The sequence below is a fragment of the Pleurodeles waltl genome, chromosome 1_1, assembly GCF_031143425.1.
Source record: "Pleurodeles waltl isolate 20211129_DDA chromosome 1_1, aPleWal1.hap1.20221129, whole genome shotgun sequence".
NCBI lineage: Eukaryota > Metazoa > Chordata > Amphibia > Caudata > Salamandridae > Pleurodeles > Pleurodeles waltl.
This window is the reverse complement of record NC_090436.1, coordinates 129,031,671-129,058,928: the sequence shown is the minus strand read 5'-3', so window position 1 is coordinate 129,058,928 and position 27,258 is coordinate 129,031,671. Positions and strand designations below refer to the sequence as shown.

At 43.6% G+C, this 27,258-nt stretch overlaps 1 protein-coding gene across 2 annotated transcripts in view; it reads left to right on the top strand.

Moving 5' to 3' along the window:
• The window catches only part of EPG5 (ectopic P-granules 5 autophagy tethering factor), a 568,130-nt gene that overhangs the window by 36,283 nt on the left and 504,589 nt on the right, over nucleotides 1–27,258 (top strand). For both annotated transcript variants that reach the window (XM_069218853.1, XM_069218854.1), the window contains exons 4-6: nucleotides 23,713–23,849; nucleotides 25,783–25,890; nucleotides 26,194–26,267. In XM_069218853.1, coding sequence (XP_069074954.1) covers nucleotides 23,713–23,849; nucleotides 25,783–25,890; nucleotides 26,194–26,267 — 319 coding nt within the window. The remainder of the gene's footprint in view (nucleotides 1–23,712; nucleotides 23,850–25,782; nucleotides 25,891–26,193; nucleotides 26,268–27,258) is intronic.

Sequence of the window (27,258 nt, the reverse complement as noted above, 5' to 3'; positions counted from 1 at the left end):
GTTTAAATCCCTCACCCCTAATCACTCAGTTTAGTCCGAGTACACCAAAGCAGCAGCATACAAACGGACTCATATTTTATAACTGACTAAAGCACAAATATCTTATCCACTCCCCATAGTGAACTGCTTCATATCACTTTGAAGCTGTATTATGCTTAGGAAAACTGGTTCCAACCCATTTAATGCCATTTTTAGGTCGAGCGTTTGACCTTGTTTATACTTTTGGTATACTACTTATGGCTTAAAGTGATTTAATTTCTTGGTTGCAGTGTCCTTTCTCCCTCTCTGCCTGCGTTTTATTTCAGCATTCTGTCCCTCCCATCTCCTCCGATGTCGCTGAACTTTGTTTTGGCTTTATTCCAGTGCTGTCCTCGTTTACCTCTGGCTCCTAAAATAAGCTTATTTTACAAAAGAAACACTCTATCATTTAGCTTACTGCTCACAAAACCCACAATATGCTCTTTCTTGTAGAATGTAGCTAAACCTAGAAACAATGATGTGAAACTTGATTAGCCTCGCATCTCGAGTCTCTCTCTCCAGCCAGCACTCAGGACATTGCACACAGGGCATTGCGTAGCTCCTTTATTGGGGCCATAAATCTTCTCAGGCTGCTCTGCTTCTTGAAATGTGAGGTAAGACTTCTTTCAAGACTTTTCATTGTATTAAAATAAAAAGAAAATACTTTTCCAGCCTTATTTTCCAATTTCTATTCAGATGTTTACACTGCACAAGGTAGTGCAGTCATCTTCTCATCTCTCCTCAAGGGCTTGTGATTTCTGATGTCCGTAGCCGCCAGTGACCACTAAAACATGGCAGGAAAAGACAAAATTATGAGACAGGGTTGACCAGTTTATGTGGCAAGAAAAGTCCAGTTCTGAATTTACAATGCCAATAGTTCTAACTCAAGAAAATGCGAGACCTATTGCATTGCAAATGCTTGTTACATTTTGGACTTCCACTCCCTAGGTTTTTGGACTTCTGCCTTGAGTGAGTTTCACTAACTCAGTCTCACTCACTGCATCTTTTTTACATCCCCCTGTGCAAAAGTGAGTCAGACAGCACAGCTGGTTGACTCTGTAGATGGCTGTAGAAATTGCTAGTGCTTATATTCAAGCCCAAGAATGCCGGGGAGGACCAAAAGAAACCTTCGGAATGGGGAAAACACGGTCGTCCTGAGAAATCCACTAGACCTAGAACCACTTGGAAGACTGATACTGTAACTCTTCCTTGGGGAGCCGGAGGGGAAGCAAATATGTCTCAATGTTTCAATTGTGGGGGATTAGAACATGTAGCCTGACACTCTCCTCAAAAGGTGGAACCAATGTAAATAGGACTGGCTAAACGTTTCTACGTGAGCCCGGCTCTCTCATCACCATATCATTGTGTTGTAAGGGTAAATGGCCGCTGGTAACCGCTTTATTGGATAAAGGTTGCAAACGGAGTGTGATGAGACCCCAGATCATCCCTGGAAAACCCCCAGAACAGAGAGGGATGGTGAACATACGATATGTACATGAGGACAAAAAGACATACCCCGTGGTGGAAGTAGCACATCATCAAAACTGCGGATATTCTAGTCCTCTTAAAGTAGGATTAATTCCAACCTTACCTAAATCCCTTATTGTAGGTACCAATCATCCTGATTTAGAGAGCTTGATTAAAGAACCCGGGACAAACCCAGACTCGTGGTGGGAGGATGTCCCTTATCGGGAGACACCAGATGATGAATGGCCCGCTTCTAAACCCAGGAAAAGCAAAAGACAAAGAAGGGAAGATAAAAACAGAGGGCCAAAGGTTTGTACCTGCAAAAGGAAGAATACATATGGGAGTCTAATAGAAGGTGTAGGGCTGCAGAGAGAACACCCCATTCTCTGAGAAGCTTGGGTGCAATCCAAAGATGAGGAAGATTCCTAGGCAGCAGGTTCCCAATTCTTAAAGCAAAATGGGCTATTGTATAGAAAAGGCGGGAAAAACAAACCAGTTGTGTTGCTTGTCCCTGAACCCTTTAGAAATAAGGTTTTGTAGCTAGCTCGTAGTCATCTATTAGGGTGCCACCTTCGGGCAGAAAAAATAAAAAAGCTATGCCGGTGAAATTCTTTCAGCCAGGTATTTAGAGACAAGTTAAGCAATACTGTTGTGAGTGTCCTTTGTGTGAAATAAATAGGTATCAACCCCAAAAAGCTCCTATTTGGCCCTTTCCTATTTTATAGGAACCTCTTTCCCAAGTAGGCATTGTTTTACTGGACCCTAAATACCATTTCAAAGTGGATATAGGTATGTTCTAGTTGTGGTGAGCTATGCCACCCAGTATCCTAAAGCCATACCCCTTCAACATCCCAACACTACTCAAATAACCAAGCCATGTTTCAAATGTTCAGTCGGGTCGGTTTCCCTTGGAGGATATTAACAGACTAGGGTACTCGCTTTATGTCTAAGCTGATGAGGCAAGTCTGTGAGGAGCTTGACACCAAACAAATAAGAACAGCCACTTATCATCCCCAAACTGATGGCATTCTATAACGCTACAATTCCACCATTAATATCATCTTTAAAAAACTTTTACAGTTAGAGGTTTGGAAATGGGACCAGATGTTGCCCTTAACCCTATTTGCCATCAGATGTAAAGAGCAAGTTAGTGCTGGTTTTTTACCATCTGAGCTATTGTTTGGTCATAAGCCACACACTTTTTTGGGTATGGCATGAGAGATATGGGAGCAAGAAAGGGTAACTCCAAGATCCTCCTTGAATATGTTAGCGATCTAAAGACCCACCTAAGTGAAATTCAGGAAATAATGAAAACCCATGTAGACCTAGAATAATATAGGTAAAAGAAACAATATGATTAAAAAAACACGGGTCCTTTTTATAGGGGACTACTTACTGCCCCGGCTTCCCTCTTCTGAACAAAAAATGTTAAGCCAGTGGCGGGGCTCAATTAAAATGACAAAACAAGTATCTCATGTAACATATTGAATAGAAATCAATACAAAGAAAAAGGATCGCAGATATACCACATAAACCTGTTAAAAAAATCAGAGTCCACTGCCTGCTCTTTCTGCCTTAGTAGTAGAAGGCGGTAGCCAATACCTATACTGTATAGACCCTGAGCTTAATGGCATAAAAAGACTGGACATAGAAAAACAGCCAAAAGCCATTATTAAGTATTTTTCCACAATTCGTGAGTGAACCCAAAGGATACAACATTCTATCATTACTGAACCGGGAAACCAGGTATGCCTTAAACCTTGCCTGAAGCCCGATGACAAGCTGCCCAAGAGGAAGTACACAACATGCCCAAGCTAGGGGTCATAGAGCCACCCACAAGTGAGTGGAATTCACCGGTAGTGTTGGTACCAAAACCAGATGGTACCAATCAAGTTTTGTATAGATTTCAGGGAGGGTATTGACACATACCAGTTACCACAAGTTGATTAGATGATTGAAAGACTGGGACATGCCCAATACATCAGTACCCTTGATTTGTGTAAAGGGTACTGACAGATTCCTCTCAACCCTATAGATGAAAACATGTTTTTTCCACTCCTGGGAGGTTATATCACTTCACCATTCTACCCTTTGGTTTGCATGGGACTCCAGCTACCTTTTAGCATATGATGAATACAGTCTTACAACCCCATAATACTTATGCCGCTGCCTACATTAATGACATATTTATACATAGCCCCACATGGGAACACATATTGAATATCTAAAAGCAGTCATGAAGGCCTTAGATCAAGAAGGGCTCAAAGTGAATCCAGGAAAAAAAAAACATTTGACCTCTAAAGTAGTCAACTACAGGGAGTGCAGAATTATTAGGCAAATGAGTATTTTGACCACATCATCCTCTTTATGCATGTTGTCTTACTCCAAGCTGTATAGGCTTGAAAGCCTACTACCAATTAAGCATATTAGGTGATGTGCATCTCTGTAATGAGAAGGGGTGTGGTCTAATGACATCAACACCCTATATCAGGTGTGCATAATTATTAGGCAACTTCCTTTCCTTTGGCAAAATGGGTCAAAAGAAGGACTTGACAGGCTCAGAAAAGTCAAAAATAGTGAGATATCTTGCAGAGGGATGCAGCACTCTTAAAATTGCAAAGCTTCTGAAGCGTGATCATCGAACAATCAAGCGTTTCATTCAAAATAGTCAACAGGGTCGCAAGAAGCGTGTGGAAAAACCAAGGCGCAAAATAACTGCCCATGAACTGAGAAAAGTCAAGCGTGCAGCTGCCACGATGCCACTTGCCACCAGTTTGGCCATATTTCAGAGCTGCAACATCACTGGAGTGCCCAAAAGCACAAGGTGTGCAATACTCAGAGACATGGCCAAGGTAAGAAAGGCTGAAAGACGACCACCACTGAACAAGACACACAAGCTGAAACGTCAAGACTGGGCCAAGAAATATCTCAAGACTGATTTTTCTAAGGTTTTATGGACTGATGAAATGAGAGTGAGTCTTGATGGGCCAAATGGATGGGCCCGTGGCTGGATTGGTAAAGGGCAGAGAGCTCCAGTCCGACTCAGACGCCAGCAAGGTGGAGGTGGAGTACTGGTTTGGGCTGGTATCATCAAAGATGAGCTTGTGGGGCCTTTTCGGGTTGAGGATGGAGTCAAGCTCAACTCCCAGTCCTACTGCCAGTTCCTGGAAGACACCTTCTTCAAGCAGTGGTACAGGAAGAAGTCTGCATCCTTCAAGAAAAACATGATTTTCATGCAGGACAATGCTCCATCACACGCGTCCAAGTACTCCACAGCGTGGCTGGCAAGAAAGGGTATAAAAGAAGGAAATCTAATGACATGGCCTCCTTGTTCACCTGATCTGAACCCCATTGAGAACCTGTGGTCCATCATCAAATGTGAGATTTACAAGGAGGGAAAACAGTACACCTCTCTGAACAGTGTCTGGGAGGCTGTGGTTGCTGCTGCACGCAATGTTGATGGTGAACAGATCAAAACACTGACAGAATCCATGGATGGCAGGCTTTTGAGTGTCCTTGCAAAGAAAGGTGGCTATATTGGTCACTGATTTGTTTTTGTTTTGTTTTTGAATGTCAGAAATGTATATTTGTGAATGTTGAGATGTTATATTGGTTTCACTGGTAATGATAAATAATTGAAATGGGTATATATTTTTTTTTGTTAAGTTGCCTAATAATTATGCACAGTGATAGTTACCTGCACACACAGATATCCCCCTAACATAGCTAAAACTAAAAACAAACTAAAAACTACTTCCAAAAATATTCAGTTTTGATATTAATGAGTTTTTTGGGTTCATTGAGAACATGGTTGTTGTTCAATAATAAAATTAATCCTCAAAAATACAACTTGCCTAATAATTCTGCACTCCCTGTATTTAGGTTACCTTCTAGGAAAAGGATTGAGTTAGCCTCAGACAGAAAAAAGTAGTGACTATTCTACAAGTGCCCTTCCCCCAGACCAGAAAGGATCTCAGAGCCTTCATTGTTGGTGGGTTATTATTGTCAGTTAATTAAATGACTACTCCCTTACCTGATTTACTGAAAACAACAGGAAAACAGTTCAAGTTTTGAAAAATCTCTCCTTGGAATTACTAAATGCTTTTAGACAGCTCCAGACAACCCTTACCACTAGTCTTATATTTTGTGCCCCATATCATTCCACGTGCTTTCTGTTACAAACAGGCACCTCTAGAGTGGAGTAAGGGGTGGTTCTATCCCAGAAAGATGACAAGGGAATAGAGAGACCAGTACTTCATATCAGCCAAAATCTTTTTTCATGAGGAAAGAATTATGCTACCACAGGAAAGGCACTAGCTATTAAGTGGGCTATAGAAACTCTCAAATATTATTTGAACTGCTAGTAGTTTGATCTTTATACTGATCATGCTCTCTTGTAATGAGTCTAAGAATAAAGGAAACATATTTTGTGTTGAAATTGAGCCCTTCAGATCACCTTGTAGGCCCTATTACCATATTTAAAATACATTCCTCTTTTCACTTGGGTGTCCATCTCATCATATTCTCTGGCAGGAAGGCCTACACCTTCTGGCATATCATGACGTAAGCTGCTAAACCACCTGTAGTCTCTCCAGGTTATTTTCAAGCCAGTGCCATTCATCCAAGAGGAAACATATGTGCATCAGGCTGTCCAGAGTGGACACTCGAGGAGTCTGGAGACTATTTGTAGAGGGATAGTGCTTGAACTTGGAGCCTCAATCAAGGGATCATTTATGGGCCCCTTAGGGGCCACCAGCACAGTATCTCTGTCTATAGTCAGGTCTAATAATGGACTGTGTAGTTGAGGCTTTGTGACTCTGTCACAAGGGTCCAGTTTATATTCTAACTCTTTCCCCTTAATCACCCAGTTCCCTGTGACTACATCAAACTGCAGTAGGTTAAGACACACAACCTCCTTCAAGTTTCCCATATGCTGGGCTTCTGGGTTGCGTCCCAGTGACTGATGTTGAAAGCACAATGGGAACTCGTCCTGGGTAGAGTTTTCCCCAGGAGAGGGGGGCAACTCACACAGGGCCTGGACATTAGATTTCAAGATGCAATGTGGCTGCCTCCCATCTAACCCTGCCGCACATGTCCAGGTGACTTCTGGTACATGGCACACATCTTCTTGATATTCTCCCATCCCCACAAATAGCCCTGTAGGGTTCCCTGGATACCTGGACAGTTGTCGACAGATCCAACAAATCTTAAGACTCAAAACTTTGGCAAGCTGATCATGAACCTTGATCAAGGGGTGCAAAGCTGGCTTCAACAACAATGGGTTATACTCTGTTATCTCAGTAAATATGGATACTCAAAATTAAAAATGTATAAGTCTTGGTATTGCAAGTTCTATTTAATGTTCAGTCTTTACTACCTTGGGTATTGTTGGAGCAGATTTTCAGTTAATTTGCTGTCATCTACTTCTCGTCCCGATCCTTAGCCGTCTGTTTCTGGGGCGGCTTCCCAGACCTGCCCTGCGGTGTCCCCTTCAGTCTAGTTTTCTGAAGGTGCAAACCAACACCCATCTTTGAGATTTCGTTGTCTAGACTTCATTCAACAGCATGTGGTGGCTCTGGACTCCCTTTAATATGCGTTGGATTAATCCATATTGGACATGCATCCACTTTAACCGCAGTGTGGGAGGTTAGTAGAATCTGGCAGGGTGCATGCACCTTGGCTTGAGGTAGTCTTTCGTCTGAACTCCCTCATGCACACACAATCCCCAGGCTGTAGATCGTGGGCAGTCACTGCAAGAGGGAGAGATTGAGTACTTTTAGCAAGATCATGATATTTGGTCAGAGCCCTTTGTATCCTCCTCCACACCTATGAGAGAAACATGTAGAAGTCTAAAGTGCTCCAGTTGTGAAAATGGTCGTCCAAAAAGGATTTTGTAAGGAGTTAACCCATGCTTCTTACTGGGGCTGAGTCTAATGTTCATAAGGACCTGTTCACAGGGAGAGCTTCTGCCCATTTAAGTCCCGTCTCTTGTTACATTTTGGCCCGTTTATTCTTGATTTGCCTGTTCATCTTCTGAACTGCCCCAGAGTATTGGGGGTGAAAAAGATGTGTGCAGACTCTGAGAAACCCCTAGACACTTAAAAATGTATTTAAACACTTGAGCTATGAAATGGGGGGGGCGTTATCTGAGTCTGTAGATTCCATTACCCCAAAATGGGGGGAGTGACATAAATCATGAGCTTTTTTGCCGTAGTTATTGCATCCCCTTTCCCGCATGGGAAGTCCTCTGGCCACCCCAACATTACTAATACATGGGTGTAGCACTGTGAGAATAGTAGGTCCATAAAGTAATTCTGAAGATGCTGCATTGTCCACTGGTCATTGTTTATCTGAAAGGGCACCAGAGGCCACTCCATGGTGCTCATGGCAGTACAATGTGAAGGGCTTTTTGTAATCAGGGCTACCCAGAGAAGGGGCAGAGGCTAAGGCTTGTTTGACAGCAGTAAAGGCCTCTGCCCCTAAAGGGGTCCACAGTAGTGGATCTTGGGTGCTGTCAGCGATCAGCGCAAACAGTGGCTTAGCAATCAAAGTGAAATATGGGATCCACAACAGACAATATCCAGCAACACCTAGAAATTGGCACACTTGGTGCTTGCTGACAGGCTTGGGAATGGAGAGCACTGCTTGCATGCTGTCCGAGGAAATGGAGGTAGAAGCATAGGAGTTGACATGACCTAGATATGTGATCTCTGGAAGGCAAAACCGAATCTTGAAGAGTGCCATTGTGTGGCCGCGCTCAGTAAGTAGGGCAGGTGTATCAGAACAACAGACTTCAGCAGAGACACTGGACAACAAAAGATCGTCCACGTACTGTGTCAGGACAGAGCCCCCTGGTAGCTCAATATCCTGCAAATCTTCTTTCAATATCTGGGAAAAGATGGTTGGACTCTCAAAATAACCCATGGAGATACTTGTCCAAGAAAGCTGACGGCCCTCAAAGTTGAGTGCAAATAAGAACTAAGAATCTGGGTGTACTGGGATGGAGGAGAACACACAGCAAAGGTCCACCACAGAAAAGTGGGTAGCACTTATGGGAATAGTGGTAAAAATAGTAGTCGGATTGGGAACCACAGGAGTGCGGGGAATGACACATTTGTTCACTGTCCTAAGGTCTTGAACACACCGGTAATGAGGGGTACTGTCTGGTAAGTGTTTTGGCTTCTTCACAGGAAGTATGGGGGTGTGACATGGTGAAGTACAAGGAACCAAAACGCCCTGTTGCAGGAGAGACTCAATGTAGGTCATAAGCCCTTAATGGCTTCCATGGGGAAAGGGTACCATGGTTTGCAAAGGAATTGGTGAGCAGTACGATAGGTAATCTGGACAGGACAGGGAGATTTCAGTAATCATACTTCATTTGGGTGGGTGGACCATAAAAAAAAATACAGGTACGCTCTTCAGATATGAAGGTATGCTAAGTCCATTACCTTCAAATGAGTTGGTCGGCAGTATTGAACAAAAGCTGTACACCTTATCACTTGGGAGGTGAAGGTATATTCCTTTAGGGTCACAATAAATTGTGCCTCTCATTTTACAGAGGAGATCACAGCCCAACAGGTTATCTGTGGCTTGTGGGCTGAGTGGAAACGTGTGTATCTTTCATGGGGCCAAAGGAGACAGCAAGAGGTTCAGATAGTGGGAGACTTATGGGGGCTCCAGCAAAGCCTTGAACAATGATGTTAACATCTGAAGGCGGTATTTACCCGTCCCCCAAAGAGCTCAGCGATGCTCCAGTGTAGACCAGCAGTTCATAGGGACGTCCATCAGTAGTGACAGTAACCTGAGGGTCCTTAGGGTCCAACACATAACTGGGCATCATGGTGCTAGGTACCTAAGGGGATGGGGAAGACTAAAGGGAGCTAAACAAGTGGCATTGAAATTTGCGGAGTGATCCTGCTAGGGCTGGTCATGCTAGGGCTGGTTGTGCTGGGGCTAGAGTGCCTCAGATCTATTGTCCCTATTGCTTTTCTTGGGGCAGGACCGCACCCAGTGTCCCTTCCGATGACAATACCTACACTCATCGTCTGGGCGGGGTCCCCACTGTCCCGTACCATTCAGTTTTCCGCTTCCCACAAGGGCTCCATTGTCTGCAATCTATCCCTATCCCCTGTACTGTGGCTTGCAGGTTTTTAAGCTGAAGTGCAAGGACCTTAACCTTCTTATCCTCCTTCAGTTTATCTCTCTGCTTCTTCTGCAGCAGATGAGCTGCTATGGCAATGAGCTGCGGGAGCCCCATACCCTGCCATCCCATGGTATGTTTTTCAATGTACCCTTTAATGTAGGGAAGTGAATTTCTGACATAGACTCTGACCACTAACGGGGCAGAGTCCACGTAGCCTGGATTTACTCCCCTGTGTGCTCTGAGGGTATCCAGTACTCTAGAAGCAAAATCTGCTTGGTGTTCATTTTCGCCCTGCATGCATGATTCAACTCTAGTCCAATTTACTTGTGGCTTTCAAACCTCTTTCTTTGCCTGTATGAGGGCGCTCCTGGCATTGCTTAAGGTGCCTAACTGGGCACTGTCTTTTGCTTGTTTGTCCCATAATGGGTACTGTGTGGGACACACCTGTTCAGTATTATCAGTGTTGTGAGCCTTAACTGTTTGGACAACCACTGCTCGCTTCTCAGCTGGAGTAAGAAGAGTGTCTAACATCATTTCAACATCTGCCCAATCTGGGTTGTGTGTGTTTCAAGTTGTCTGAAATCACCTGATGAAATCACAGGAGTCCTCCACAAACTTGGGGAAAGTCTGCTTCCAGTGGACAAGATCAGAAGTGGTCCATGGAACCTGAACTAGCATGGTGTGCCCCCCCTTCAGCTGCCCATGGATGTGCCCTAAGGGGTGCAAGTTTTATTGGCTTGACCCTACTTTCCTATGATCCTTTCCCTTTTACCGGCAATGTCCTATTCGTCAACGCCATTCCCTCGTCTTCGGTATTTAGGGAACCTTTATCTTCCATTTCCTCCTTTCCCTCATAATGTACCTCATCTGCCTCCGAGGGCCCCCCTTGGTTGCTGAGTTGGTTGCTGGCAGAGCATTCAGTTAGCCCCCCTATGGCCAGCACTTGGGAAGGATGGCGTTGAAATCCTGTGTAGGAGTCCAGTACATCCTCATTGTATGGGGGTGGTCTTATTTCCCTCTCTTTAACAGGGGCCTGCAAGGCAGCTCGTGAAGGTGAGCTGACATCCCCCCTTTGCCCCTTTAGTCTCTTGTTTGCATTCCTACAGTTTTGTTTCAAAATTGTTTTAGTGTCCTGCAAGCTAGCGATAACAGATTTATCATGTCTGCGTGAAACCTCATTGTACCACAAATACAAATAGTCAATTTGCCCTGGATGGGCAGTTCCATGAAGCCACCAAATACTTTAACCTATCTAGGTCAAAAGTTCCTTCCTCAGGAAATTGTATCCCAGGCTTATCAATCGTATAACTGTTCCAAACCTGACACATTGATAGCAACTTTTTCTGTTACAATCCCCCTGTTCCCAAAAACTCAGACAAATGCTTACATATATAACCAACTGGAGTGTTGCAAGTGGGACAAGAAAACGTTTCCCCCATTATTTCACCCTTTGTTCTGCCCCTCGTTTTCAAAACCCACTCTTCAGTTTCCAGTGCACAAAGGGGAGTCACACAGATAGGCGCGATAGGTGTCGAATCACAAAGGAGATCACCCTCCTTGCAGCCGAAAAGGGGGAAGGAAAAAAAAAAAGCAGAGTAGACAGTGTCACAGAGCAGAGAGAAGGAAAGGTGTTTGCATGTAAATAAAGTTGGACACACGGAGACCCTTGCTTTCAACTACAGCACCTTGACAGTGCAATTGGTGCAGCTGTCAACCATGTACCTAGAGTCAAGAGTTATTGCATTCTTGAAAGAACACATACACACAGAGAGTCACATCCCGCATACACTCAAAAGAGGAAAATCACTCACATTGATCACACGCAGCACTAGTTTCCTGCCCTTCCCAGGTCCGGACAATCTTGAGGGGGACAGGCGATTGGGAGCAACTTTGTGCCTTTCACTTAAAAAGGGCATAAGCGGATCCCTTGGAACAGGGTATGACCCTACAATCTTGGCACCCTTAATTAATCCCTGGTACCCATAAACCTTACCTCGACACTTCAGAGCTGCTAATTAATACGGGTCGGCAGGCAGGAAGAGACCACGCACAAACTGCAGACTTGCCGGCCTTTGTTTGTTCCGGTCACGGCGGCTCCCACAGATGGTGCACCAGGCAATGCCAAATTCTGACACAAGTGAATTGTTGTGGAACTAACCCTGAGTGTAATCAGAGTCTCGCCTGTTCAATCTAGGTGCTAGCCAATCAACCACAGGCAAGGTGTCTGTTAAAAAGCATTATATGATTATTGTATTGTCCAATGAGGTGTAACACACTCAACAGAGGTAGGAGAGCGCATCATACAGAGTGCTTTGTCAAGCACGTATTTATGCACTTTCTGCAGGTTACATATGGTGGGCAGGCATGTTCAAGAAGACAGTTCAGATCATAAATTAAACGTATCGTAGGGACTAGAAAAACAGAGATAGGCTCTAGCACCCTTAAGACACCCAGAGCCTGCTATTCCTCTTATCTGACTCAAATCACATTCCAAGCAGTCCTACACCTCCCGAACCCTTTGGTCTCTGAGGGTCCGAGGCAGGCAGAGAGGAGCAGGACCAGGAGCAGGTGTGTGCACATAGGCATGTAGTCAAAGGTTCAATAGGTCACAGTACTAAAGGTTCAGTCAAGAGTTCAACAGTTTCACTGTAGCAGGTTCCAACAGTTCATTACACAGGAGTCTGATATTTCATTTGATTTTCCCTCTCACCCTCACAGTTGAAGGATTATCCTATTTCTTTGACTCAGCTCCTTACTAGACCTCTGTTTATTGTTGGGCCATGTTAACATCTCTGCTGGCCAGCAGGAGCATAGTGGCTTCCCCACATAGTAGAGTCATTTGACAGAGATTGCCCCTGCTGCTGGAAGAGGAAAGGATGGGGACAGAATCTGATCTGCATGTGCTATATTACCTTTTACAATTCACCAGCCATGAGACTGTTCAGCCCAAGGAGAACAAAGCTTAGAAGGCCAGATGTCTGGAGACAGTCACAGGAGGGTCTCCACTTTGAGGTTTTGTAGGGAAGGGGCCAGGTAGCTGTGACAAATCAAGGACTTGGTTTCAAGCTCCCAGAGAATTTGTATACAAGACCACTTCCTGTCCCCATGTTGGAATGTCTGAAAATGTTGTGCAGGACAGTTGGGACAGGTATGGAGTGATCATGCACAATCTTAGCATAGGGCAGAAGTGCCCATGTCCTGGAACTTTCTACTCCCACTTAAAACCTCTCCATAGAGGAGAGGAAGGGTGAGAGCTGATGAATTTAATTGGATCCTTAAGAAGACCGGAAGCCTGTCTGGAGTGGTGAGCACCTTGCACTTGTCCTGTAGGGGACTCTGTGGACTCACCTCTCCAGAGCCGGTGGCACTGGCCCCATCAAACCATCTGAGTGACAATAGAAGGATAGACCTGCTGGGTACCCTGAAGGAGAAGAGTTCACCTGGAACTACTGAGAACTGGGCCTGCAGAGGGGTAACCCTCATATTAGGGCAGCCCTCTGACTTCTGAACCATTCCTGTGCCCTGCAAATGGCAAAATGAGGTAATGTACCTGAAGAGTGCAAGCAGGTAAGGTTTTCTGCCTTGTGGACGTTGGGTTGCCTCTGGAGATGACTCTGGACTGAGGAGAACACCAGGTAATTTACAGAGGAAAGGTTCTGGTCAGGAACTAAATAGCAGGAGGGCAGGCCCTGAATTATCCTTCAACAGAGGGGTATCAAAGATTAAACAACCTCCTATAAGCAAAAATGGCTAGAAGGCACCACCTGGAGCAACATGAGGCCAAAATGTGTAAAATAGGTCCTTAGGGACTCTGTATCCCCACAGATAAACACAAAGAATTGTTTAAGTAAAACATGCCACCAATGGTAACAATTTCTCCTCAATCCTCTTGAGGAGGGTTCAAACCCCATGAGTGGTGCGGAATGTCCAACCTCCTGCAACCCATATCTGCACCAGCCTGGAGAGTGCTGGCATGTGAACTGGTGGTGGCTCCCTTGTGGCACCCAACAAGCAAAATGGCTGTGGGAACCCTGCTTGGGGATTGTTGCACCCTTTAAGTAAAAAAAACGAACAAATGGGAAACACATTTTTTTTTCTCCTGTGGCTAAAGGCCACAGATGAAGTCTCAGACAGATGGAGTGTCCAAGAGGATTTGCTTTGTAATGTATAAAAATAGAAAAAAAACACTCATGCACATTGTTTAATGAATATTGAAATACTTTATTGACAGTGATAAAGTCACAGTGAAACATTTAATGGTGTTGCATTGGTTTATCATGACCTATTTCTGCTTTTGTTACTGTGGTGACACACTGACAAAGCAAGTACACCTGACGTTTGATAGCTATTCCCCATTATTTTGAATCTACGATATGTGGCGATATTATGGTGTAAAGAAATGGCTCCCTGTTGCAGTTACCCCCCACTTTTTGCCTGATACTGATGCTGACTTGACCGAGAAGTGTGCTGGGACCCTGCTAACCAGGCCCCAGCACCAGTGTTCTTTCACCTAAAATGTACCGTTGTCTCCACAATTGGCACAACCCTGGCACCCAGGTAAGTCCCTTGTAACTGGTACCCCTGGTACCAAGGGCCCTGATGCCAGGGAAGGTCTCTGAGGGCTGCAGCATGTCTTATGCCACCCTAGGGACCCCTCACTCAGCACAGACACACTGCTTGCCAGATTGTGTGTGCTGGTGGGGAGAAAATGACTAAGTCGACATGGCACTCCCCTCAGGGTGCCATGCCAACCTCACACTGCCTGTGGCATAGGTAAGTCACCCCTCTAGCAGGCCTTACAGCCCTAAGGCAGGGTGCACTATACCACAGGTGAGGACATAGATGCATGAGCACTATGCCCCTACAGTGTCTAAACAAAATTTTAGACATTGTAAGTGCAGGGTAGCCATAAGAGTATATGATCTGGGAGTCTGTCAAAAACGAACTCCACAGCTCCATAATGGCTACACTGAATACTGGGAAGTTTGGTATCAAACTTCTCAGAATAATAAACCCACACTGATGGCAGTGTTGGATTTATAAAAAACTGCACACAGAGGGCATCTTAGAGATGCCCCCTGTATTTTACCCAATTGTTCAGTGCAGGACTGACTGGTCTGTGCCAGCCTGCTGCTGAGAGACGAGTTTCTGACCCAATGTGGTGAGGGCCTTTGTACTCTCCGAGGACAGAAACAAAAGCCTGCTCTGGGTGGAGGTGCTTCACACCTCCCCCCTGCAGGAACTGTAACACCTAGCAGTGAGCCTCAAAGGCTCAGGCTTTGTGTTACAATACCACAGGGCACTCCAGCTAGTGGAGATGCCCGCCCCCTGGACACAGCCCCCACTTTTGGCGGCAAGTCCAGGAGAGATAATGAGAAAAACAAGGAGGAGTCACTGGCCAGTCAGGACAGCCCCTAAGGTGTCCTGAGCTGAGGTGACTCTGACTTTTAGAAATCCTCCATCTTGCAGATGGAGGATTCCCCCAATAGGGATAGGAATGTGCCCCCCTCCCCTCAGGGAGGAGGCACAAAGAGGGTGTAGCCACCCTCAAGGACAGTAGCCATTGGCTACTGCCCTCCCAGACCTAAACACACCCCTAAATTCTTTATTTAGGGGCTCCCCAGAACCTAGGAATTCAAATTCCTGCAACCTAAGAAGAAGAGGACTGCTAAGCTGAAAAACCCTGCAGAGAAGACGAAGACACCAACTGCTTTGGCCCCAGCTCTACCGGCCTGTTTCCCCACTTCTAAAGACACTGCTCCAGCGACGCTCTCCCCAGGGACCAGCGACCTCTGAAGCCTCAGAGGACTGCCCTGCATCTAGAAGGACCAAGAACTCCCGAGGACAGTGGCTCTGTTCACCAAAGAGTGCAACTTTGAAACAAAGAAGCAACTTTGCAACGACTTGCGTTTCCCGCCGGAAGCGTGAGACTTGACACTCTTCACCCGACGCCCCCGGCTCGACTTGTGGAGAACAATCACTTCAGGGAGGACTCCCCGGTGACTGCGAGACCGTGAGTAGCCAGAGTTGCCCCCCCTGAGCCCCCACAGCGACGCCTGCAGAGGGAATCCCGAGGCTCCCCCTGACCGCAACTGCCTGCTTCCAAGATCTGACACTTGGTAAAGACTCTGCACCCGCAGCCCCCAGGGCCTGAAAGATCTGACCTCCAGTGCAGGAGCGACCCCCAGGTGGCCCTCTCCCTTGCCCAAGTGGTGGCTACCCCGAGGAGCCCCCCCCCCCCTTGCCTGCCTGCATCGCTGAAGAGGCCCCTTGGTCTCCCATTGAAACCTATTGAAACCCCGACGCTTGTTTGCACTCTGCACCCGGCCGCCCCGTGCCGCTGAGGGTGTACTTTCTGTGTGGACTTGTGTCCCCCCCGGTGCCCTACAAAACCCCCCTGGTCTGCCCTCCGAAGACGCGGGTACTTACCTGCTAACAGACTGGAACCGGGGCACCCCCTTCTCCATTGAAGCCTATGCGTTTTGGGCACCACTTTGACCTCTGCACCTGACCGGCCCTGAGGTGTGGTAACTTTGGGGTTGCTGTGAACCCCCAACGGTGGGCTACCTTGGACCCAAACTTGAACCCCGTAGGTGGTTTACTTACCTGCAAAAACGAACAGTTGAAAATTGCACTGTCTAGTTTTAAAATAGCTATATGTGATTTATGTGAAAACTGTATATGCTATTTTGCTAATTCAAAGTTCCTAAAGTACCTACCTGCAATACCTTTCATTTGAAGTATTACATGTAAATCTTGAACCTGTGGTTCTTAAAATAAACTAAAAAAAGTTATTTTTCTGTACAAAATCCTATTGGCCTGGAATTGTCTCTGAGTGTGTGTTCCTCATTTATTGCCTGTGTGTGTACAACAAATGCTTAACACTACTCCTTTGATAAGCCTACTGCTCGACCACACTACAACAAAACAGAGCATTAGAATTATCGATTTTTGCCACTATCTTACCTCTAAGGGGAACCCTTGGACTCTGTGCATACTATTCCTTACATGTGGTTTTAGGGTTCAGAGTTTTCCAGGGGGTGTGAAGCATTAAGAGGGTGTTACCCTAGATATTTCCACTTTCCAACTTATATATGTTTTAAGATTAATGTGTAGCATTGAGTAGTGTGTGTCTAATAAATTAATTTTCCTTTTTACAATTAAAAGCACTGAATGGACAATGATTTATTGGGTGTTGTTTGTTGTGTGCCTGCAGACTTTGGTACTAGCTCACATTACTTATTCTCGGGTATGCCTTGAACTGCTCTGCCTAGCTACCCTGTTTGAAATAAGTGCTACAACAGCATACTAGGTTCCCAGTAGATGGAAGGCTGCACTCATTCCTGAGAAAGACTAACATCCTTCCTAACTAATAAACCACTTTTGTGCAAGCTGAATGGGATGATAAAAGGTTTGCAAACTGCATATCTCTCCCCCTCAGGGACTGTGCTCTTCACCCCGTTACACATCACTCAGTGCACCTCTGCAGAGTCCAACACTCACACTAAACCTAAAGTTTCAAGGCATTTCTGCTTGGAAATTACCTCCCACATCTGAATAGTGTGTAATCACCCATCTTTCAAACTGTTATTGCCACTCTTTTCACTCAGAATATGTCCTAAACTGAATCGTAGATCAGTATACCCAAATAACCACACAAGAATCACATTCCTTCAAGCCACTGTCCCATCTTCCAAATGTCCCATCAGTGCTGCCCTCTTGAATCATATTTCTGTGGTCAATAATACAATTCCCATATCTGCCCACAACCAAGACTGTGACCTTCTTTATTCACTGAAACCTGGTTCTGCTCATCCCTCGTACCGCTACCCTACCGTTGGGATGCAAAATTCTCCACTATGATGCAGCAAACAAACTGATTTTGGATTGGGTTGTCTTTATTTACATTGATTCCATTACATTCAGATCAGTAATTTAATAAACTACTCTTCGTTACAGTGCCTGCTGTGGTGATTACAAACATACTTGACATCTTTTACCAACCAAAACCAATTGATGTTTTAGCCCTGGTAGACTCATCTTATCCTGCTGTTTAGACTATCCTGACAGATGTCAACTTCCACTGTGAAAAAGGTCAAGGCATCCACACATCCCTCCTCAAATCCTTTCAGTTGTACAACAATCTCAGTAAGTGTTCTTAACCTGGGCCCGATTTCCCTGAAAAAACACATCAAACAAATCTCTAATTTGGTTGGTTAATCTCTTTTGTCTGGTTAACAATCCTGCAGTTTTTTTATTCCCTTAGCTTGTGGTTTTATGCCATGCTGTGCTGCAGGCTTGGATTAGATCTGGTGGTCAGTGACAGGGCACTGGATACATTTAAAAGGGAGACTAATAAGGGATTTATTTAGAGTTTGATGGAGTGTCACATCCACCAAATGTTGTGTTTGCTGTATAGAGTGTCAATGTTAATACTGCGGACAGGCCAACCATACCTTTCTGGCAGATGTCCCACATCCTCTCAAATCTAAATGAGGCTATTAGTGTCCCAGTTGGTCTCTCAGTCAGATTTAGTGCAGGGAAACCACTGTTACTGTGGATGCATTAGTAGTTAAAGAAGATCCTACCAGGAAACCTACAAGATTTACTTACCTAAAACAGGCCGGTCTTGGTCACTGTTACAGACAGTGCGCATTCCGAGGGAGCTGGTGTTCTATGGTATTGGCCTTGGCTCACTGTTCCCGCTGGGTTGACCGGCGGAAACGCTGCAATATGATGTTCCCGCCAGTCAGCCCGGTGGGAACCTCATAATATGACCGGGGAGGAGGCACTCAGTATGACTACCGCCAAAGTGGTAATGAGCACTTTTGTCCGATTCTGACTGTGATGGGGAATGGTGCCATGCAGAGTCTGTTCCTTGGAAATGTTTTTTTAGGATGGTACACAGAACACCTTTTTCACTCATTATGGACTCCCCTTGACCTGTAGTTAATCATCTGCTTTATTGTTTGCCAGGCAAAGTGCTGGTGCTGAATGGTAAAGTTATTTGCAGTAGCAATCTTGGTACAGGTTCACCAAGCAAAGCTAGCCTCAAGGCTAGGTAATGTCCTCTACAAAGGTGGAATGGAAGCTCAAATACTACCATCTGTTATATGGAACTTACCATATTTTATGGGGATATTCTAATAAGTTGTTTTCCCACGAAAGGAGAGGTAACTAAGCCCTGCGCTAGGATCAGTTGCTAATAACCACCAGTCTTTCATTACCTGGTATGAGAAGCTTTAGCAATTCTAGATTATGGATAAGTATACAATTTGGGTGAACTCCTTTGCCATTTAAAGCTGGTGTTTTGCTGGTGGGATATTATTATAACCTGGAGCATCTCCGGTGGACTCAGAGTGTTAAGTCCAAGGGTGGGAAAAGGAATGTTATCTATGGGATGGCGATGAAGTATTACTCCTGAGAACTAGAATTGATGGGGTAACCCTGAATGGCCTTATCAATTATGAAACGTTTTACCAGTGCTAAAATACAGCACAGTATAATAGGTGTAAGAGTCTGTGCTTGGGTTCTAAAAGGCGTGCAGAACATTCTTTCCTGATTTTCTGGAAGAAGTAAAAAAAAATTTGACCTTGATACTTTGTGAAGATTGTCATTAAGGTCTAGAATGTTTTAGTTGAACAATATGTAAAATAAATTGATCAGGACATTTTTGGCATGCATTTTATAAATAGCAAACATTTAAGTAGTACATTTAAATTGTCATGTAGCTTCCATGGTCTATTTATTTGTACAGTACACTTTCAAATGTCATGCATATGAGTGACACACACACACACGGATGGATTTGTGATGATTGAGGTATACATGTTGCAATATTTTGGTATAAATATTAGTTAATTGCAAGAGCACTACTATGTGCAGGCATTGGCTGGATTCAGCAGTGCTCAAGTATCTACATTTTATATATTTATACCTCTTACTGATAGGGGTGACAACAGAAAAAAAAGGAGTAAGATGTTGAGTATGTCTTGAGTAAGGAAATGGGTTTTGTCTGGAAGGATGTGATAGAAGAATGGCAGGAGCTGAGATAGCAGGAAAAAAAACAATCTCAGTTTTCAAACAGTTTAACAGTGGACAATGAAGGAGGAAGGAATGCCTCATAGCTCTGAGACAACTTGATATTTTGGGTTAGAGTTTTGATAAGAGGGGAAAGTGAGAAAGATTTTCATGTCATTGGTGTGGAGGTGATGAGTGGTGGTTTCAGATAATAGTATAGGGCTCTTCACTGATCCTGTGAGCACTAATGAAGCAGTTTGTTGTAAGGGTAAGACAAATACAGATTTCAAACAGTTGGTTTAGGTACCAAATAAGAAGGAGAGGTTAAAGAGTGAGTTGAAGTGAAATAAAAAGCTAGATAATAGAATACATGAGAACTATGTGAGGGAAGAAGAGGTCAAAGAGGGGCATATGTTGACAGAGTGAAGAATGGTGACGAGTTCAGCTGTGAATGTTGGAGTAAAGCAGTCATTTCATGTAGCTTGTGAGCAGTGGCGAGAGATGTAGGAGGCCTGGGGGAGTGTTGACTAGACCTCTGAGTGTGGTTGTACACACTGCTGTTAGAGTATATAAGCACGCCTTTTGGTGTGAGGGTCCAAGATCCTGGGCTGCACATGTGGAGTGAAATGAACAGAGGTTTGCAGCTGATGTTGAGTGTTAAAAGTGGAGAAATTTATTTTGCTAAAGTTGTCATACTGAAGTCAAGTTGTCATGGTGGAAATGAATGGTATTTTGGATGTATGTATGTATGTATGTATGTGGTATTTGTAAAGCGCATTCTGACTCACCGGGAGCATCGAAGCGCTAAAAAAGTAGAAGATGAGGAAGAAAACAGACTAACAAGCCCAACCTTCATCCCGCCCCCCTCAGTTATACCAAAATACTGCTAAGAAAAAGAGTAAGCCAGGTAAAAGCAGGCTATTGAGGAAAGAGCCAAGTCTTGACCAATTTCCTGAACCCTAAATAGGCTGGTTCTTGCCTAATATTCAGCGGTAATGAATTCCAACCTTTAGCAGCAGCCACCGTAAAAGCTTTGTCCCCCCATCTTACTCTGTGTGTACGAGGGGCCTGAATTCTATATGCTTTAGCAGACCTCAGGTTTCTCTTGGGAACCTACCAACAAAGCCTAGTGGTAAGATAGCTGGGACCTATTCCGTGAATTGCTTTGTAGGTTAGGCAAAGTGCTTTGAAAATAATACGCTGGGACACTGGAAGCCAGTGTAATTTCTTGAGACTCCCGCTGACTGAATTCCACCATGGAAGATTTAAAATTGCTATGGCTGCTGCATTTTGGACCATTTGCAGCTTATTAATCAATGTCTTATCCACATTAAGGAGTAAGGCGTTGCAGTAATCAAGTTTTGACATTACAAGAGCTAAAACTGCAGAGACTCTCCATTCCTGCTTAAGGTAAGGAAAGATTTTCCGAAGCATTTTGATCAGCCAGAGGCATGTCTTCAGAGTATGATTTACGTGATTTCTGAAAGACAAGTGGTCATCAAAGAGAATGCCAAGGTTCCTACTGACCGTGGTCGGTGCTGGAGGAATCTCACATTCTGCTGGCCACCAACGTTAGTTCCATAACTCTATTGCCGGCCCAAAGCAGAGAATTTCCGTTTTAATGGCATTCATTTTCAGCCAGTTTGTCTTCATCCAATTGCTGACACTTTGCATGCAATTGCTAAACCGATCCGCAACCTCCTCCCAGGGTTTTGCAATCGGTATAATAAGCTTAGTATCATCAGCATAGGAGGTTGGGATAAACCCAAACGATCGAATGATGTCAGCCAAAGGTGCAACATAGAGGTTGAACAAGGTAGGGCTTAAGGATGAGCCCTGAGGAATCCCACAAGGCAATAAAAAAGGGAAAGATCGAAAATTGCCACAGCTTACAGTTGACCATCTATTTGACAAGAAGGATTCTAAAAGCTTAAGGGCTCGTCCTCTAATTCCTGCTTGACTAAGGCGAGACGTCAGTAAATAAGGAGAGATTGTGTCAAATGCTGCTGACAAGTCCAACAATACTAGAATGGCCCGTTGGCCATCATCGACAGATTTCCGGATCGAATCAGAGGAAGAGATCAAAGCAGTATCTGTGCTGTGTGCCTTTTTGAAGCCATGTTGTGACGAATCAAGGCCTCCCCCAGCCACTTGGAATTCTGCTAATTCCTTATTCAGCAATTTCTCTAGAATTTTGGCCAGAAAGGGAAGAAGCGCTATTGGCCGTAGATTATTTAAGTCTTGACTATCCCCGTCTGGATTATTTTTTAATGGCATAACTATAGTTTCCTTTCAGGAGGCGGGGTAAATACCAGAGTCTAACACCTCTTGGAAGATCGGGACTAAAGCCCGAGCCATCAGGTCAGGGGCTAATCTAAAAATGAACGGGGGACACGGGTCCAGTAGGGAACCTGACTTTATTTCACAAGTCATCTTTTTAACATGGTCCTGAGTAGGGGCATGAAAGTCAGTTAAAAGTATGTCCTTTACTTTAACATCTGTGAGCGAATCCACAAAGGATTCCCTGGAAATCACACGAGGATCAAAGGTAGCATGTATTCGGAGAATTTTGTTTTCGAAGTGCCCTGCGACCTTGTCGCAGAATTCCTGAGAATTCTCCAAATCCCGAGGCCTAAGAGGGGCCTAAGAGGGGCCTAAGAGGGGGATGTATGTTGGTATTTGGATTAACGTGGATTAGGGAGTGGTGGAATTGGGGGGCTTGATGGTAGGAGAGGAGTGAGTGATGTAGTGACAACAATGAGGTTAGGTGGTTTTCTATGAGAGCGAATGGGGAAATGGTTATGTTTTAGGGAGTGATCCGGCAGAAGCTGGAAGGGGTGAGTGTTTAGAGAAGGAGGCTGTTTTTCTTGATCTTAATTGAGTGAGGAATAGCAACAAAGCATCAAAATTCTGTGGTGCCACAGGGATATTAAAGTTCTACTATTTTTCAACTAAAATGAGCAATGATGGTAGTAGCAATCTGTTGAAATGATGACACTTGGGGAGGTTTGTGAAAGTGAGAATTGTTTAAGATGATTCCTATACCTCTGCACATCTGAGATATTCTCAGGTAGTGGAGGAAAGTGGCATTAGAGTTGAAAGCCACCTTTATGGTGGTATCTCTTAGATCTAACCAGGTGAGAGTCCAAGCACTTGAGGATGTAAGTGATTCTTGTGTTTATGGACAAAAAAATATTTTAGCAGAATGATGCCGAACTAGCGAAAAACTTAGCCTTAAATGTTTAGTGTTTGATGAATTCCATGTCTAGAAACAATTTGAGTCTGAGCTTCCTTGGGATCCACAGCATTGTCAGCTCCCAATTTAGTTTCACACTCACAGTGCTTTTATATGTGTCATGTTCATGTAAAATTGAGTATTGAATTCAGAGTGTGAATGCATAAATAGCATTAGTCATTTCTCTTACATCTGTCTACACTTCTTCCCCATGTTTGACATGTTCAACTCTATAATTCAAAAAAGTGACCTACTAATTTGTGCAATAACTATACTACATCATCTAGTTCTGAAAAGCTTTGCAAAATAATTTATAAATGAGTGAGAAGGCAAAATGCATTTGACAGCGATCATTTTCAAAGTCATTATATTGAATCCTCTGAAGTAAAGTTTCCATTTTGCTTTCAGTTCAAAGTATATAATGCTTCAAACATTCAATTTCATAGGTAGTAGCAAAGTTAGTACTCAAAATTGCTGAATATGATTTACAAAGTAATATGAATTGAAGAGACATCTTTAAAATTGTAAACTTCTGAGATGAGAACAGTGTTCAACTGACACAAAAAGGGGATTCGTTCTTTTTGGTTCCTGCTTCAATATGTTTCTTATAGAGGTAAACACTTTTTACCAGTATTTTATTACAGTATTTTCTGTTTGTTAAAATAATGTATTTAGCAGAATGGTGAAGTAACATTTATGTCCTCTCTTAATGATGGGTTGTATGGCACTCTGTATACAATATCTGCTTTCCACCCTTTTCAAACAATGTGACAATTATTGCAGGAGTCAGCAGTGCGCTGGATGTAAATCTCTGTTCTTTAATTTGCAGGTCCACAAAGGCAAAGCAGTATTGGTTCAGACCTTGGCTACCTGAAAGAATGCATCAGTGTCCTCTTCAGTTTTACAAGGAGAGTCATTGACGATGTTCAGTTACAGAATGACATTCATCTGTGGCTCCAGAAACTGGTATTTATTCATTTGCCCTGAATAGTAGTGGTGACAGGATTACTGAAGGTTGAGAATTAATCAACAATTAAGAAAGAAAATTGTTTATGCCTAGTGGGGAACTACATGGAAAGTGAGGATGTCACATATTTAAATGTTACTCTTATTCTATAAATGCTATCATTGTAGAAAATCTGCACAAGAAATAGCACCCCAACCACTTTATGAATGAGTTTTCATACAGTAAAATTAGTGTCTTGTAGTTCTTTCACAGACACTGTATGTTTAAACCAATGTTATATACTGTGTGAGGTCTGGAAGCAGGTAATAGGTAAACAAAGTGCTAATTGGAGATTTCAAGGTACAATTGTGGTGGATATCTCATCTTCCAAATTAAAGTTGCATTATAAAATTTGAGACTTGTAATATGGCAGACGTTATATCCACCAGGTTTTGTTGGACTATTCTATCTGAGTTTTTTCTTGAAGTGAAAGAAAGTACCTGATGACATCCTGTTAAAAAAAAAAAAGTAATTTTTTTCTTTAGGATCAGAAAGGCCTGCTCATTCCCTTTTTTTCCAGATGAATTTTACTACCATCTTTGAACAACATCCCACATGCTTCAGATTAAGCACATCTAGAATTATGATGTCATGCTCTTGCTAAAGTTTCCCTAAATATCATGCAAAACACTGAAATCTATTTTTTGAAAATATTGAACTGTAATATGACTTTATTTTTTGGACGGGTTTTCATAAAGAAATTCACATCTTTGGGACTGTAATTAAGAACTCGTGTTCTCCATAATGGGTTCTTTGGTCATTGCAGGATTTTGATCATCGTGGTTTTTTGTTTCGTTTTCTACGAGGAAGCTGTAATCTTTACATGCTCTGGACTTTGTAATTTTTATTATACCAATATGAAAAAACAGAGATTAAGGGGCTCATTCTGCGGAAACCGGTCAATAGACCGCGTGGGTCATTTTGACTTTCCCGCTGGGCCGGCGGGCGATCGCCAGAAGATCGCCCGCTGGCCCAGCGGGAAAGCCCCTGCAACGAGGAAGCCGGCTCCGAATGGAGCCGGCGGAGTTGCATGGGTGCGACGGGTGCAGTAGCACCCGTTGCGATTTTCACTGTCTGCATAGCAGACAGTGAAAATCTTTGTGGGGCCCTGTTAGGGGGCCCCTGCACTGCCCATGCCAGTGGCATGGGCAGTGCAGGGGCCCCCAGGGGCCCCACGACACCCGTTCCTGCCATCCTGTTCCTGGCGGGAAGGGGGTCGGAATCCCCATGGCGGCGCTGGAGGATTCTCTGGCCCAGGGGAAATCCGGCGGCAAACCGCCGGATCCCCTTTACTGACCGCTGCTTTACCGCCGCGGTCAGAATGGGCACTGAAGCACCGCCAGCCTGTTGGCGGTGCTTCCGTTGCCCGTGGCCCTGGCGGTTTAGGACCGCCAGGGTCAGATTGAGGGCCTAAGTCATTGTGATGTTTGTTCACAATGTTCAGCATTTACCTTGTCACATGTTATCACGTTGGCATTTGCAACAAACTCCTGATGGATCATCTATAGCAATAAAAATGTCACTTTCAATTAATAAAGGGTTACATCTTGTTGAAATGCAGGAACCAACTGACAGGAGCAGCAGAAGCACAAAGTGTTATTTGGTAGGATAGTAGAGAAGGTACACTGTGCTTTCTCATAGTTCACATATTAGTGACTGCCATCCCATAACCCTTATCTCACCTGCAGGTACCACCTGGGCTAGAAACTAGCAGTAACCCAGTGTTGTGTTCGCATTACTTTGAAAATGCCTCTGTTTTTTAGCTTGTCTTCCCATGAATCCGACCTATGAAGTGATTAAACATAGTTTTGCTGTATACAGTCAATGCTAAATACATCAGATAGGGATTGGAAACAGACAGTAGAGAACCAATGTGTATTTTCATTGTTTTAGGTATCTGTCTTGCATAAAGTTGGCTCTCCTGGGGACCATATGTTTCTGTTGAACCATATCCTCCGTTGTCCGGCAGGTGTCAAAGAATGGGCCATTCCCTTTGTTCAGGTATGTTTAACAGATGCTGCCTAAATTATTTTGTTCTGTATATTATTTGGAAGTTAAACTCAACAATATAGTTCTGTTGTCATTAAAACAATTTGTGAATCTTTTTTAAGTTTATTTTTTCCTCTATACAAGATTTGTTATACAGCTCCTATAACACTGCCTAACACCTGCCAAACTACCAAAAAAGACAGAATCTTGTAGGTTGAAGTAGATGAAGGATAATTATTTATTCCTACTCCTTTGCTGAATGTTTATTGGGATTATTGGTAATCTGACCTGTCATGTTTCCCACATTTATTTCAGATCAGGCTTGCTACCAATCCATCTGGGATCTTTCATTTTATGCAATCTCTGGCATTGCTTATGTCTCCCGTAAAGTAAGTTGCATGTTTCAAATTGTCTGCCTTTATGACTGGTACCAAAAAAATATATATTTCCTCACCATTATCATTTCTAATCAGTCCCTCTCTCTCTCTCTTTCTCTCTCTCTCTTGCGCTCTCTCTCTCTCTTACTTTCTATTATTTAATTGTTTCAATTGAAACACTGCAACAAAAATTACTGTAGAGGCATGGAGAACATATGTTTTAGTTGTGGTACTTTTTGAAATTTGGTAAACCTCTGAGATTTACCATGGACTGTCCAGTATATAGGATTTGGTGGTTCTAATGATAAAATAAATTTCAGGCATCATGAGATGGGTTTGTTGTTTAACTTGTTTGTTATCCATCCCATCAAGTACTACTTATGCCCTTCCAAAAATGCAGAATTTCTCTTTTTTATTTCTAAAAAATATTTGTATATCTGAGGTACTCTCCATATTGGATACAGAGACAGATATCAACAAATCTACAGCCTTGCTTGTAGTGCCTTAAGGCGATCTGTCTCTACAGCCATCTAGTTAAAAAAGACACTGGCACATCTAGTGCTCAGTGGGTGCTGGTTTCCAGTATATATATGTAGCTCTTTTATTTGTGCAAATATATACTTTGACAACCCAAAAACCTTGAGCTTAGACTAGATGACATTGAAGTTGGACAACATCCACGCATTTGTTACTACAAAAAAGGCCATCAGATTTCATTTTTATGGGCCAGACCATTCATAAATGTAATCTTACAAAACTCTAATAGAAGTTCTTAATATTTGTCAAAGCAAAAAAATCCCTATGTGTGACTGGCACAGAAATAATAATTTCTTTAGACAGATTATTTAGGGGAATGCACTTTTTTATGCAGATCGCTTTTCTGGTATGTGGTTGAATATAGGTGTATTTCTATATCAGAATTATTACCATATCCTGAATGTTTTGACTGATGTTACTACCGGTGTACTGCTAATGCAAGGAATACATTTCTCTTTATTCAGTG